Raw genomic sequence first — 17408 nt, forward strand, 5'->3', positions numbered from 1 at the left:
TCAATCCTCTGGCGGTGATGAACAGCACAGGGCTGTTCTCTTATCAGCCGCGTCTACTCCGTCCTTAATAACGCTCAGTTTCTCCTTCACGGCCGTCATCATTTATTTGAGTTCCTCACACATCAGACGAGCCTCCGGTCTGGAGGAGACTCTGAAGGTTATTTATCATTAGTTCTGCTAATCTGATGAAGTTCCCCGACCGAAGAACAAACTACACTCAAATGAATCAGTCTACCAATCAAGTTTTTGAACAGTAGGATTTGTTTCTACTGTTCACCAAGCCTGCATTTATTTGATCAAAAATACAGCGAAAGCAGTAATATATGAAATATTTTTACTATTTAAAATAATTATTTTCTATGTGAATATGTGTTAAACTGTAATTTATTTCTGTGATCTGCAGCTGTATTTTCAGCATCATTACTCCAGTCTTCAGAGTCACATGATCTTCAGAAATCATTGTTTTTTTAATGCACTTCATGACTAGCCGTGCATTATCCCTTACATAATCATAATATTTATAAGATTTGTATTCTACAGTGTGTGTGTATTATCATTTATATATTGTATATATTATATATTTTTTAAATGCTGTTTAGTATTTTTAGGACCATATTTGAATATATAATTTGATATATTTTATCAACCACATTTTACCATATATATAGTTTTTTGTTGAAACTGTGAAGCAATTTTGTGATTCTTTGAGTATAAAGTTCAAAATATCAGTATTTGAGGATTTAAATATTTGAATACATATAAATAGTTATGTATTTTACATTTTAATTATATATATGATATTCAAATATATTTTTGAAAGCAGTGAATGTTTGTTTGTTGATGAAATCCGTGTTGTTTGGGGACCGAACAGACTCAGAGACTGATGTGATGTTGAAGAGGATCAGTTTAGGCTCATGCAGTATTAAAGCTGTTGCATCCCAGCGCAGACAAAGCACTCATTAATAACGCAGACGCATGTATAATTCACACGCGCTCTCCGCTCTTTTGTTGTCGCTTCTCTCGCTGCTTTCAGATCAATAATTGAAATGATATCTCACAGAGTGTGTGTTTGATACGCCGCCGGGCGTCGTGTCGTGTGTTTGCTGAGCGCCGATGTTATGCTTTGTTTTGTAATGTTTACCAGATAGATTTGCTATAAATGTTGTAAAAGACTGTGGAGTTTTTTTGGATTATTATTATTTAGATGATTTCTCTAGAACATAGAAATATTGTTTATATAGGTAATATATATTTATAGGTTATATAGAATGCACACACACACACACACACACACACATATATATATATATATATATATATATATATATAGAGAGAGAGAGAGAGAGAGGATAGATACATAGATAGATATAAATTATTTTTTAATTGGTAAATAATTTGACATTTAATTTTTGTATAATTTTTTTAAATATTATTTTTTAAAAGAAATTTAAACATTTATTCATCAAGGATGCATTAAATGGATGAAAAGTGACAGAAGAGACATTTCTAATGTTACAAAATATTTCTATTTCATATAGATACTGTTATTTTGCACTTTCTATTATCTGTGAATCCTGAAAAATAAAATGTATCATGGTTTCCATAAAAATATTGTGCAACTGTGTTCAACATTGATAATAATCAGAAATGTTTGTTGAGCAGTAAATCAGTATATTATTATGATTTCTGAAGATCATGTGACACTGAAGACTGCAGTAATGATGCTGAAAATACAGCTGCAGATCACAGAAATACATTACAGTTTAACACATATTCACATAGAAAACAGCTGTCAAACAGTAATAATATTTCACATTTTTTACAGTGTTTTTGATCAAATAAAGCAGCTGTAAGGAGCATCAGAGTGTTCTGGTGAGGTTCTGGGCATCACTGCTGAACATTATCCAGCGCTCTTGTGTTTCTCTGACAGTAATGAGCAGATCTGCTGGATGAAAACATTACCGGTCTGATGCGCTCAGCTTTACTGAAACTGTATATCTTGTGTCATTTATTCTGAGATCGCCATGAAAATAGCTGCGATGCTGCTTGGCATTAAAAAGTGAATAAAATAAATAAATGCATCTTTACTAATGACTCAAATCAGACTTTCAGACTGATGATAGATGTGTGTGTGTGTGTATGAAACAGTTTTCTTGTAGTTGCTTTATTGATGCTGTTTGTGAAATCGTGTTGTTGCTCAGACGCTTTCTTTTGTTTAATGAAGGTGAATGAAATGCCTGCGATCTGTTTCTGTTTAGCCGAGCAGAAGAAGTCCAACAGAAGACACATAGCAACAGAGACAAACACACACACACACACACACCAAACAAACTAACCGCTTCATTCCTCACACAACACCGGCCCAGTGGAGCCCAGTCCAATATTCACGTTATATTCATGTTTCTGCCAGTGTGAAATGAAGAAATGCAGACTTTATTGTGTTAAAACCTAGTGATTTGCATCAACACTTTACACTCATTCACACGAGGAACCACAAATAGAAGATCAGCCAATAAAAGACTACTTGAAGTAGTAATATTTAATATTTTTATGTAAAATGTTTGAGTTTTGACACACACGCACACACACACATTTATACTGACACACACACACACTTTCTGCATTTTTACATTCTCAAAAAAAAAAAAAAACTCTGTATGATTAATTCTGTATGATTTATAAGTTTGTTTCCCCATGGAAACCTCATATTTAGGTCCCCACAGTGGCACGAGTCCCCATGAGTTGGTGTGTATTCAGATTTAATTCCCCACCGGGATAGAAAAACATGTACACACACACGCACACACACACACACACACACAGTGGGACACTGATATCAGGAAGCTAATAAAGCCACTCATTTGGTCGTTTATGTAAACTGGGGCAGCAGGATGAATATTTGTGTGGTTTACAGAAAAAATGGGCGATATATTCACAAAGACTTCACTGGTGATGTAAGATTAAACAACATAATTGTGAATATTATAGTGCTGTCAACTGATTCAAATTAATTAATCACACATTTCACAAACCACAATCACAAACACACACACACACACACACATATATATATATATATATATATACATAGACACAGAAGTATAGATTTTTTTTTTTTTAATTGTTATTGTTTAGAATTTTTACTGCTTTATAGTTGATTTTCTTACTGTATGTATATATTATTTGGCCAAAGATTTTGTGATTATACATTCACATAATAATAATAGTAGTAATAATAATAATAATAATAATAATAATAATTATTATTATTATTATCATTATTATAAATATTGTTAGCATTAAATTAAATTTTTCTTAAATTTTAAGATTAAATTTTAATTTTAAATGAATTAAATTAATATTTCACCTGAAAATGAAAGAATATAATAATAATAATTATTATTATTATTATTATATAATAAAAATAATAATTATTATATTTTTAATATACAGTGAAATGTTTAAAAAACATTGATGTTAATAATATTAATTAATTGATTGATGATATTATTATTTATTAAATGTATTATTATTATTATTATATTCTTTAATTTACCGTAAAATATTACAATATTTTACGGTAAATTAAAAAATATAATAATAATAATAATAATAATAATACATTTAATTTTTACAGTACAACAGTATAATTACAATACTAATATTTATGGCTTAATTTTCAAACAATAAAGCATTAAACCATAGACCTTTTACTTTGGCAGAAAACACATTTATTTAATGAAATCACAATCTGAGATTCTGTGATTTATACATCAATATGACCAATATAATAATAATAATAACAATGAATAATATTGTTGTCATATTGATGTATATTTTCATATAATTATTATAATTAAAATATTGTAATATTTTACCATAAAATAATAATAATAATTTTGGTGGAAAACACATATTTATTTAATTTAATTGTCATTTGAAAGTTGTAGTGAGCAGTATAGTTGTTTTAGTTTATTGTGATTAATGCTGCTGTGATCACAGACAGATGGATGGGAATTGATTGGAGACGCTGCAGTGTTTTTATCCTGATCAGTGTGTTTGTGTCTCGTCCTCACACTCCATTAAACAGCACATAAACCTTCAGAATAATGACGCGCTGCTAACCAGCTCATTAAAAGCCCATAAACGCTCTCACTAGATGGCTTCACATGTGATGCCTTCACGATGGATTTGAGACACACTCTGATGAATGCTGGATTCTGATTGGTTGATGAACATTCTAAGTGCATTAACGGCGTATCAAAGTATTTTTCCCATAGGGATCATAATAAAGTCTTCATTAAAGCATCAAACCAAACTAAACAGCTACGAGCAGGAAACTTTGATTTGAAGCAAAAAAAGTAAATGAAAATCATAAAGACAAAGATACAAGACTGTGAACACGTTAATGACGAAAATAACTATGAAGCATTGTGAATTACATGAATCAAAATATAACTGATGGAGAAATATAAAACTATTGATTTAAAGTAGTTGGTTTTAATCTGTAGAAAGAGTGTAGGGAGACTCGATTGAGGAGTGGGCGGAGCTAAAGATCGCCACGTCTCTCCGATTGGTGGAATTTTCTGTGCAGCATCATGGGTAATGTAGTTTTTCACCTCAAATTCAGCTAGTAAATGTGATTATTTTAAAAGTAAGTTGAATTAATGTGAACTGATGCCTATACAATCGATCAGGAAGAGCTCTGTCTTTAAAGGTTTATCAGTCATTGTTAACAAACACTTTCCCTGTGGAGAAAATGAATGGAGTTTTACTTCTGGAACTGTTAGTTGCCAGAAAACACACAGCTATGAAGTGATAGCAAGTCTTTTATTTTGATTGATTTAATTATTTGTTTAATGTGAAATGTTTATGATGTATGTATTGAATGAATGTCCTCTCTTCTTCTGCGTGTGAGGTGTTTGTCTGACTGATGCGTGAGTGGATTGGAGCTGAAGTGCTCTCCGTGTCTCTGGTTTGGCTCTGCTCGTGTGGTTTGGGTCGAGATCAGCGCTTCACTGATGGACGTCTCTCTACACATTTTCACGAGCGTATATGTGAGGAGTGATTCTGACACACAGCCTCTGCGCTCTATTGATGAATATATTGGGTTTCAGTATCATTCACACACTTCACAAAAGAGAGGAATTTCTACTGTCAAACATCATAAAAGCAGCATTGCAATAGCCTGTATGATCATGCATTATATTTCTAAAGAGTAGATCAGCTCTTGATCAGCTGTCTGGGTTCTTTCTGTGTTTAATAACTGGTTAATAATGAGACTGAATCATGTGGAGAAAGATCATCAGAAGTTCAAGCTAACATCATTTTTAAAACTCCTTTGACCTGCAATATGTACTTAATATATTTGCGCAATATTTACTCAATAATTTAACGGTCATATGACATGTTGGAAATTGTTTTATATTTCATCTTTAGTAAGTGCTTTATTTTGATTTACTTTTATTTTTAAATGATTTGTTTGATTTTACATTTTTATAATTTAATTAATCAATAAGTATTTTATTTTTTACTATTTTTGCTTTAAAAATATTAGTCAATTTTTTATTAGTTAATTATTATTTAATTAATCATTTATTTTATTTTTTACATTTGATCATTTAATTAATAGTAAGTGTTTTATTGTTTTATTTTAAAATCATTTATTTTGTTTTATATTTTATGATTTAATTAACTATTAGTAAATGTATTATTTTGAAGTGTTTTATTTTAAAATTATTTATTGTACATTTTACATTTAAAAAATTTATTTGATCATTTAATTAATAGTGAGTATATTTTATTGTTTTATTTTAAAATTATATATTTCATTTAAATGTTTTAGCATTTAATGAATAGTGAGTGTTTTACTGTTTTAATTTATTTAAAATTATTGTAATTTTACATTTTTATAATTCAGTTAATTTATAGTAAGAGTTTTTTATTGTTGTATTTAATTTTATTTATTTACTTATTTTACATTTTTTAGTTTTAATTAATTATTAGTAAGTGTTTTATTTTGATTGCTTTTATTTCTAAATGATTTGTTTCATTTTACATTTTTATGATTTGTTACAAACCCTCTGTAATTCCAAGTTTTTAAGACCCTGAAGGCTTTTTTCATGCTTGAGAGGAGCGCTTGTCGAGCTCAGGCTTTCATTTCTGTGATTTTCTTCAGGATGTGACGAGCTGACACCCTTTTTCTCTTCTTCTCTCTTTTCTGGTTCAGTGTCTGGAGCCATGCCGGGCATCATGGGACCTGAAGGAGAACCAGTGTCAGGACTTGTGTGAGGTATGGAAACTCTGAGACGCAGAGACAGATTTAACCTGTCAGAGCCGGTCTGAGATCTGCTCCTGATTTCAGACTCAGTTCCCGAAGAAGCACTACGAGTGTCTGACGAGCTGCGAGTTCCTGCGGTCCGCTCAGACGCTGAAGCCGGGGGACTGTCCCGCGCCGGAGCGAGCGAGTGGATTCGCCGCCGCATGCGTGGAGAGCTGCGAGACAGACGCCGAGTGCACAGCGCTGAAGAAGTGCTGCTCCAACGGCTGCGGACACACCTGCCAGATCCCCAAGAACCCCTATAAAGGTACAGACCCACCAGGAGCGGTCACACACAAACCATCACCCTGCCATCATTTACTCACCCTCGTGTCGTTCAAACCTGTGTGGCTTCCTTTATTTCATGGGAAAAAGTCTGTTTTTTGTGTCCACACAATGAAAGTCTAATGTTGTTGTTTTGGACCCCATTAACTGTTTGTGGACAAACATGAAAAGTCATACAGATCTGTACAATCACAGAAAGAGAGAAAAGCCATGGTTAGGTTAAGAAATTTAGTACTTAAATACTTTTGAATTACTTAAATTATTAACTAAAACTATTAAAGATAATTGTGCATTGAACTCAGTATACAGTATGTAAACCAAATAAGTTTAATTTGAAGCAATAAAATTACTTCCAATAAAAAAAAAATAATAAAAAAGTTTTTTTTGTTTCTTTTTTTACTTGATCTACTAAAATAATTACAACTAATATTTTTTTTTTAAATATATAGAAAATATTAAAAACTGTAAATATAAAACACTAAATATAAATGACAAAAAACACAATGAAAATACTAAAGCTTTAACTAAAATTAATTTAAAATTCAAAATTAACAAAACCTATACAATTTTGTATAATTACTCTAAGTACTAAAATGACTAAAACTAAATAAAATAAAAATGATTAAATAAAAACTACAGGAACATTAAAAATCTATAAATATAAAAAAATCTACACAAGTACCAAAAATGAAAGTGAAAACAGGAAATCTAAAAATAAATCAAATAGTAACTCTAAAGTAAAGCTGTAATAGTGTGTCAGTAATGCTACAGTAACACAGAAGCAGTGCGTCTGATAGCGTGGAGTGAAGCAGGCTTTACGGTTCGTCTGTATTGATGTCAGATTTACTGCTTCCCCTGGTTTGCAGAAAGCCGTAAAGCCTTTTATTGAAATCCAAAGGCAATCAGAGAGAGCCGACGCTGGTGTCAGGAGCGTAATTGTTTCTCTCTGTTAGGAGATGATGATCAGCGATGCTGGAAACCATTAACATCGCTGCTCTGTCGATGGCTCTCAGATGTTCCTGCAGGTGGTTTCTCCTTGACCCAGAGACAAAGCCCAATTCAACTCATAATATCAGGAACACCCCTTTACTTATAATGCATCATAATGTACATTGCAATGCATTATATATTTTCACAACTAATTGTTACCAAAGATAAGATTATAACTTGTGACCTTGGGCCACAAAACCAGTCATAAGGGTAACTGTTTTTTAAATTGAGATTCATACATCATCATCTGAAGCTGAATAAATAATCTTTCCATTGATGTATGGTTTGGACAATATTTGTCTGAGATACAACTATTAGAAAATCTGGAATCTGAGGGAGCAAAAAAATCTAAATATTGAGAAAATCTCCTTTAAAGTTGTTCAAATGAAGTTCTTAGCTATGCATATTACTAATCAAAAATGAAGTTTTGATATATTTACGGTAGGATATGTACTAAATATCTTCATGGAACATGATCTTAATATCCTAATGATTTTTGTCATAAAAGAGAAATGTATAATTTTGATCCATACAATGTATTGTTGTCTATTGCTACAAATATACCTGTGTTACTGATGACTGCTTTTGTGCTGCAGGGTCAGAAATGTGAAGGTTTGTTTGTCTTGTGTTTTAATGCAGTTTATCTTCTAAAGGTGTAAAAATGAATAGGGTAAACGTACCTATTACGCTCACTAAAATCTACATTGAGACATTTTTAGTGCACAAGATATTGGTTTCAGTACAAAAAGTTATGTTAAAATAAAATATTAATCTCTCACACAAAAATATTTTATTTTATTTTAAATGAAAAAGCTTTGCAATTAAGATATGCATCATTAAATTTAGAAAGTCTGGCTCTGCTTAATGGGTACATTTTTGTACCATTTAAGCACATCCCTGTTCCCATTAAGCTCACATCATGTTTTATTAAAAAATCTTGTTTATTTTAAGGAAAATTTTTTAAGAATAATTGTAAAAATATATATATATTTTTGAAGGTAAAAAAAAAAAAAATCAAGCATCAAGCAACAAGGCATTCAAGTCGATCAGTTATATATTCATAATGAAGTGTCATTTTAGCACATTGCAACATCTAGGCTAGTCCACATTCAGGTAAGTAACATTAAAAAAAAAAACAAAAAAAAACAATAAAACATTTCATTCATTGGGATGAACACAGAAAAACTAGCCTCGTTTTGAAACCTGTTTTTAAATGCATGTCAACTTATCTATAGCCTCTGAAGACTGGAATACACTACACAATTAGTGCCCTGATTTTCCACAGATTTACAGTCTGGAGAAGTTAATAATAGTTGGCAAAGATCAGAGCCAGTCTGCAGATTTGAGTCGACAGAATCTATAGAAAAGCGATTAACTTAACTTAAAGTGACAACCATCAGTTAATATGTGAAGTCTGTTTATGAAGCATTTACATAGATGTTCAATGTGGAAGAGCTTAAATTCTGTCATCATTTACTCGCCCTCATGTAGTTTCAAACCTGTATGAATGTGTTTGTTCTGCTGAACACAAAGGAAGATATTCTGAAGAATGTGGGAAACAGAGCAGTTCTGAGGCACCATTGACCTCCATAGTATTTTTTTTTTCTTCCTACTGTGGAAGTCAATGGTGCCCCAAAACAGCCTGATTACAAACTTTCTTCAGAATATCTTCCTTTGTGTTCAGCAGAGCAAACACATTCATGCAGGTTTGGAACGGACATTTTTGGGTGAACTATCCCTTTAAAGAGAGCACACTGAGCTTAATTGGAGCAGCTAATTAATTAAAATCTATAATAGTATATAAATAATACTGACTCTAAGCAACACCGTATAAAAGCATCTGTCAAATGCTTAAATGTAAATGCATAAATATAGAAAAATTGTCCTTGTTTGCTGTTTTCATGTGATGCAAATATACGTTGAAGTATTACAATTACTAACGCTAAATAAATAAAAACTAAAGCTGAAATAAATTAACCTTCATTAGTAATATTAAAAAAGCTAATAAAAAAAGACAAAACACGTAAGAAAAAGTTGTTTCAAAACTATAATAGCTTATAAATAATATTAAAATACTAAAAAGTCACTTTGGATAAAAGTGTCTGCCAAATACATAAATGTAATGAAAATGTAAAATCATACTTGCTTAATTAATTGGAGGAAAAAATGGCGTGATATGATGTAAATCATGTGACAATTTAATTTATTGTTACAGCTAGGCTTAAATAAAACGATATATAAATATAAAATTATTAAACAATTTAATTTAGTGTTGCACCAAAGCTGAAATAAAATAAAATATTAGATGAAGCACTAAAACTACTGACTGTAAATAAATAAAAACTAAACTAAAAACTGAAATAAAAATAAATTAAACCTAATTAGAAATATATAAAATAAAATGATGCAAACAAAAAAAAAAATAATTACAAAAGAATTACCAAAAATTGAAATGAAAACTGAAAATATAAAATAAAAGCTAATTCAAAATATTATATTTTCATATACATTTTTAGTTTAATTTTGAATGTATTTTATTACTAATTAGGTTTAATTTATTTGAATTAAATAATTTTTAGTGTTACAGCTCCAGAAACTCATTTAAATATCTTGATCTTCACGTTGCATGAGCACAGCATTTACGTTTACAATCATGCATTTGGCAGATTCTTTTATCCAAAGCAACCTGCATTGCATTAAATATATACATTTGATATGTTCATGCATTCCCTGGGAATCGAACCCATGACCCTGCGGTTGCGAGCGAGTGCTGAGCTCCAGGAATACCGTCCTGCAGTAAAGCAGGTGTGTTTTGGAGGACTCTGTAGCTGCGTGGAGCTTTGCGTGGTTTCTGGATCTTCAGCTCCTGCTCTGGGAGCGAGTGTGAGTTCCAGCGCTGCTTCAGGAATGCTGTGGGATTTTACTGGAGCAGACGGCACACACGTGCTGGAGCTGTGAAACCGCAGCGCAATCCAACACAGCTGCTGCTCCTCATCAGCCTTCAACAACGCAGCGTCGTCAGATCCGACCGTCACTGATCGTTTAACGCCAACGCATCTCAGTCCTCGAACGTCTTTATCCACATCCACAACGCTCCTGTTGCATTTCTCCATCCTGAGAATCACTGAGGCTTTTCATTTTTATTGCTGTCAAGTGATTGAAATGTTTAATGAATTATATGATGTGACAATTAATTGATCGCAAAGTAATAGCACATTAGTTTGGGTTGAGACATTACACCCCAAAAGATCATTTCAAGTCATTATTGTGGTAAATGAGAAAAACATTGAATAGACATTACAAAAAGGAGCTTTAGAAAAAAATATTTTTATTCAGCAAATCTTAATGAGTGAGTCACTGAATCATTCATTTAACCAGTTCATTCAAATGGCTGATTTTTACAGAAACAAAACAATTGACTTTCTTTAGAACAAGTCTCTGAATCATTGACTCACTTGATTCATTCAAACAGCTGATTCATTCAGAAACAAAGCAAGTGACTCCCTGCGTCCCAATGTGCATACTATCCACACTATCTGCCCTAAATAGTATTTAAAATTACTAACATCATGTAGAATTTAGGATGGATAGTATGCACATTGGGACGCAGGCTTTGTCTTTATGAACGAGTCACTGAATCATTGACTCACTTGATTCATTCAAATGGCCGATTCATTCCGAAACAAAGCAAGTGACTGTCTTTATGAACGAGTCACTGAATCATTGACTCACTTGATTCATTCAAATGGACGATTCATTCCAAACAAAGCAAGTGACTTTTTTTATGAACGAGTCACTGAATCATTGGCTCACTTGATTTGTTCAAACGGCTGATTTGTTCAGAGACAAAGCAAGTGGCTGTCTTTATGAATAAGTTACTGGGTCATTGTTCACTTGAATCATTCAAATGGCTGATTCGTTCAGAAAAAAAAGCAAGCGACTGTCTTATGAATGAGTGTCTGAATCCTTGGCTCGCTCAATGCGTTCAAACAGCTGATTCATTCTGAAATGAAGCAAGTGACTGTCCTTATGAACGAGTCTCTGAATCATTGACTCACTGGATTCATTCAAACAGCTGATTCATTTAGTAATGAATCACCACTGTGTTTTTATCGTACAACAGTTCTGCTGTCGCTTTATTTGTTTTCAACTCTTTTTGTTTGTGAAATTAAGCAAAAACAGACAAAAAAACTAGACACCACTGTTTCTAAAATGCATATGATATAAATATAAGACACATCTTCAGCGCTGTTCTCTGATGGAAAGGCATCCGTCAGCAGTGAAGTCGCTCTGGTTTCTGGAGACGTGTGGAAGACATTGGACGTCTTTGAGTCCTTCACGCCGCTCCTCAATCAGTGGCGCTCCATCACAGCTGTAACGAATCGAGGAAAGACACGGAGCAGAACATTTTCCCCCCCGAAGCTTTGTACTTAATAAATCTTTAATTTATTGCATATGGAAGAATTTCAGATGTCTTTGAGGGTTAAATAGAAGTCACTGCCATACGGAGCAGATGGAGGTTTGCTGCAGCTGCAGTGAGAGCATCACATAAACATCATTTAATATCGCTATTTATCATGAGTTATGTAACATAGATATTTTTAACTATTGCACATTCATTGAAACAATGTGAAAATCTGTTTTTAGTCTAATGCAGCAAATGAAAAACTAGTCTGATTTTTTTTTATTAATTTTATCTTTATTTTTTTATCTTATTATATCTTATTTCTTATACGAATATCTTATTTATTAGATCCGTGTTATTTTGGTAACACGGAAAGTATTATTTAGTGTTATTTTGTTTTAGCTAAAGTTTTAGTAATTGTGTTGTTTTCTATTTTTTCCATTTTATTATTAGTTTTATTTTTAATTTTAATTTTATAAGTTTTAGTAAAGAGTAATTTTGTTGTGTTTTCACTTTTTAAGTTTATTATAAATTTTTATTTAAAGTTTTAATTAGCAAAATTTTCCATTTTAATTTTCGTTAAAGTTCTGTTATTTTTGTATTGTGTTTTTATATTTAATTTTTATTAATTGAGTTTTTTTAACAACATGTCCGTATAGTTTTTATCAATTTTATTTCAGTTTTAGTTTTAGTTACTGTATTTTATTGCATCAAATCAAACTAAACTAAAAACAGAAATTGGAGAAGTTGACTTGGCAACTAGCTGAAATAAATTATATTTTTGTAATATTATCATTTTTATTTCAAATAATGAAAATGTTTTTTATGAATTTAGTTTTAGTTAACGATAATAACCCTATATTAGCTTTTCCCACGAAACACAAATACAAACTAAAAACTAAAATACAAATAAAAAAGAGTTGTTATTATTATTGAATTTAGAGCACATTTCTAAAGAACAAGAAAGGCATTTAAAGCGTATTTATATGTGCAGATTTCAGCGCAAGAGTCTGGTGTTTTGAGATGATGTTACGTGTAATTAAAGCGCCTCTGTCCGTCTCAGGATCTCCTCTGAAGCCACGGAAGGAGCTGCTGTTTGTGGAGCAGGCGTCAGGACAGCTGGAGGTTCGCTGGTCGTCCCGCTTTAACGTCTCTGTGGAGCCGGTGCTTTACGTGCTGCAGCGCCGCTGGAACTCAGGCATCCATCCCAGCGAAGACGACGCTACGCCGTGGCAGGACATTGCACAGGTCAGGCCGCTCACCTGTAATGTGTCTTACATGCAGCTGCTTGCTTTCTGAAATCATGACACTCTTGCTGAGAGAACACAACGAGACGTGAGACTAATAATTCATTTAATATAAGATCGTATTATTTTGCATTTTAGTAATCTATCTAGCTCTTAAAAGACAATTAACATTTAGACATATTATCGTTTTGATAGCAATAGACCAGATTAAATGAAAATATGTGTGCACATTTTTATTTATTTATGTGGTCAGTGTTGTTTTTAGTATCATTAATATGCTATTATAGTTTTTATCTAAACTTTGAATTTGAAAGGTTTTTATATTTTCCATCTGGTCAAAATAAAAAATTTAAAAAACGAATAAAATCAAGTGTCAATTTTTTTTCTAATTCAGTAGCTGTTTTCCCCTCACAGTTATTACATTACAATAGTAAAGACCGAAAACTTCAGTTTTATGCCGACTTTACTGCAAAAAGTCGGCATTTTTTCTTACTATATACTATATAGTCTCATTTGAGTTCATAATTAAGCTCATACAATTTTTATGCATCAAATTGTATATTTTAAATAATTATGTGATGATGTTTATTTGATGAAATCAAAATATTGAGAAAATCATCTTTAAAGTTGTTCAAATGAAGTTCTTAGCAATGCATATTACTAATCAAAAATGAAGTTTTGATATATTTACAGTAGGAAATTTACAAAATATCTTCATGGAACATGATCTTAATATCCTAATGATTTTTGTCATAAAAGAGAAATGTATAATTTTGATCCATACAATGTATTGTTGGCTATTGCTACAGATATACCTGTGTTACTCATGACTGCTTTTGTGCTGCAGGGTCACATATACTGAGTTAGAAAATCACTTTTTGCAGTGTTGAAGCAAGTTAAAATAAACAGATGCACAGATGTCTCTCCAGTCCTTCATGTTTTAAAATAGACCAGATTCCAAGCTCATATTCAGAGCCGCCTGTACGTGACCCCATGAGCTCTGGCCGTGACCTCTGACCCCTGTGCCCCTCAGGTTGCTGTAGAGCGAGTGCTGCTGAGCGATGTGCGGCCGAGCAGGTGGTATCAGTTCCGCGTGGCGGCAGTGAACGTTCACGGCACGCGCGGCTTCACGGCCCCCAGCAAACACTTCCGCTCGTCCAGAGGTGAGTCCCACAGATTTATGCTCCGCACAGGTGCAGCTCTTCACCTGCTGCTCCAGAGCTTCACCACACACCACACACAGGCCTGATTTACTCCCTCTGTCACTTTCATCTGCTGTTTAATAGGGATGCACAATATTGGATTTTGCCGATATCCGATATGCCGATATTTTTCAACTAGCCGATAGCCGATACTGATATATTTCCTTTTGTCTTTAAACATTCCCTTTGTGGAAATGATAAACACATTATTTTTAATAGATTGTAGGAGACATCTTGAAGCGCTACTTGCTGACCTTGTGAAGTATTACAGAACTATTACAAAAAAAGAAGAATCCAATGCACTTCTTCTGGTCCCAAAAAGTTAAAAAGCCTTTATTCACATTCTGGCCATCACAATAAACAATAAACATCTCAATAAATGCATCAGTGTGCAGAGTTTTAGGCATTTTTAATGTTTATTGAAATGGCCAGAATGTGAATAAAGGTGTTTTAACTTTTTGGGACCAGAATAAGGGCCTTTTAATTAGTCTTTTTTGTAACATTATTTTTATTTTTTAAATTTTTCAAATTAACTTATTTTTTAGAATTATGTAAACAATAATGAAGTTCTTTTATAATGACAGTACATTAAAAGTTTTGAAAATAATTATAAATCAACTGTATATCAATAGCAAAAAAAAAAAAAACAATTCAGAAAGATGCAGTGGTACCCTTATTATTTTAAGATTTATCATTTGTAGATCGTCTAAAAGAGTTGTGGAAATTCTGAAAATCTTTTAGAGCTCATAATTCGTTAAAAAAACAAACATATTACACATTAATGAATAAATCTGTATATTTAAAATAATTTAATTTACAAGTTAGAAACATACTAGCAACATCAAGGCTTTCTCAAGCCAACTTTAAAGTTTGTTCACAAACTCGACTCATCTGGTGTTTCTTTTTTAATTTGTTTGCTTGGACAAGAAAATGCACTCCTCCCATGATTCCAGGAAAAATACCATTTACAATCAAATCAGTTTTATTAGATGAGTGAAAATACCCCATAAAAGACTATTAAAGAAATATTTCATGGAGAAATTAAAATTCTGTCATTATTTACTCTCCCTCATATTATTTTAAACCTGCATTGTTATTAATTAATTTCATCTTTGAGTGACACAAGTGAATGCACTGCTTCAAATATACAGAAAAGAAAAATATTTCTATACATAAACAGTCAAATCATTTCATTTTCACAAATACAAAAATATATAATAATGCAACGTACTGTTTCATGATGGGTACATTTTCTCTGTTCACCTGCCGTGTTGTTATTGTTAACTAAAACTAGATATGCCAATGACAAATGAAAGCATCATTTGGGTCAAAGAAAAGTCGATATCTAAACTGACTCACATTGCTTTCTTTTTGTATCTCATGTTAACTTGTTAAATGTGCTGTAGACTACTTTCTGCAGAGCTCTCCCACACACTGGGAGTTTAGTTGTGTTACAGAAACAGGTGTGTTTTCTCATCACACTCGTTTCACTGATACCTGTTATCTGTGCTATTCCAGGAAAATGTTTACATCAGCTATATATGTGTCATGAAATGAGTCTCAGCACCAGCTGCTAAATATCAGAAACCAGACATTGAACAATCTAATCTTATATGTATTTTTATTTTATATATTTTATTTATTTTTTAGATTGACACATTATTGAATGGGTAATGCACATTTTGTTTTCAGAGACTTTATTTTAAAAGTTTTATTACCTGCATATTTAACAATAGCAGATAAATTAATACCATTTCTAAATATACCATTTCTGAATATAAATAAAAATCATCTTTGATTATGTGCCAAAAATGCCTAGAAATAAGTAATTTGATGATGCTGAGTTCAAAAATATATAAAAAATATATAGATATATGTAAATGTATCAGCTTTAATGCATGTATCAAAAAAGCTGTTAAATGTCAATAGCTTTAATGACAAAAAGCAGTATTCATAATCTATCATTTAACAATCATCTGCAACATTATAAAAGTGGAAATCAGGATTAGGCATCAAATAAAATATGCAAAATGTTATGAAATGCACATATTCAGTGAGAAAGTGTGACTTGAAATAGAAAAACAGACAATCAGCAGCACTAAATTAATAATAAACAAGCATTGGGTTCATTCACCGTTACATTTAATCGTTTAGCTGACGTTTTTATCCAGAGCAACAAATTCAGCAAAAATGATCAGAATCAGAATGAGCTTTATTGCCAGATATGTTTACACATACGAGGAACTTGTTTTCGTGACAGAAGCTTCCGCAGTGCAACAGGATGACAGCGACAGAATAAAAAACACAGATAATAAAATAAAAAAAATAAGTAAATAGGGACTAACAATATACAAATTTACAGTTGAATGTATAGGTGTAGTACAATAGACAGTTTTGTAAGTATATTATGTGCAATTATTTGCAAGTCCCTGGTCTGTCTAGATGTTGAAGAACATAATGCAGTCCCATGTTGACTTCATCGTCCCCAGACCTGTTTGCTCTGTAGGCAAACTGAAGAGGATCCAGCAAGGTTCCAGTAATGTCCTTCAGGTGGGCCAGCACCAGTTTATCAAATGACTTCATGGCCACAGACGTTAGAGCCACAGGCTTGTAGTTATTTAGTCCTGTAATTTTGGATTTCTTTGGGATGAGGATGATGGTGGAGCGTTTGAAGCTTTAGGGGACTTCACACAGCTCCAGTGATCTGTTGAAGATCTGTGTGAAGATGGGGGCCAGCTGCTCAGCACAGATTTTCAGACAGGCTGGTGTAACACCGTCTGGGCCTGGTACTTTCTTCCTCTTCTGCTTCTGGAAGACCTGGCGCACATCGTCTTCGCTGATCTGAAGTGCAGGTGTTGGGGAAAGGGGTGTTAATGATAGTGTGGAGAGGTGTTCAGGGCAGGTGTGGGGTTGTTTTTTTAAACCTGTAGTAGAACTCATTCAGATCGGCTGCCAGTTGT

The 17408-nt window shown here is 32.5% G+C and overlaps 1 protein-coding gene across 1 annotated transcript in view; it reads left to right on the forward strand.

Moving 5' to 3' along the window:
• LOC306877466 (anosmin-1-like) overlaps positions 1 to 17408 on the forward strand; it is a gene marked incomplete at its 5' end in the record, with an annotated part of 55986 nt that overhangs the window by 16804 nt on the left and 21774 nt on the right. Inside the window, 4 exons of the mRNA XM_079429232.1 lie at positions 6230 to 6292; positions 6365 to 6587; positions 13063 to 13247; positions 14280 to 14409. Coding sequence (XP_079285358.1) covers positions 6230 to 6292; positions 6365 to 6587; positions 13063 to 13247; positions 14280 to 14409 — 601 coding nt within the window. The remainder of the gene's footprint in view (positions 1 to 6229; positions 6293 to 6364; positions 6588 to 13062; positions 13248 to 14279; positions 14410 to 17408) is intronic.

This window comes from Barbus barbus (genome assembly GCF_936440315.1).
Source record: "Barbus barbus genome assembly, chromosome: 11".
In the NCBI taxonomy this organism is placed as follows: domain Eukaryota; kingdom Metazoa; phylum Chordata; class Actinopteri; order Cypriniformes; family Cyprinidae; genus Barbus; species Barbus barbus.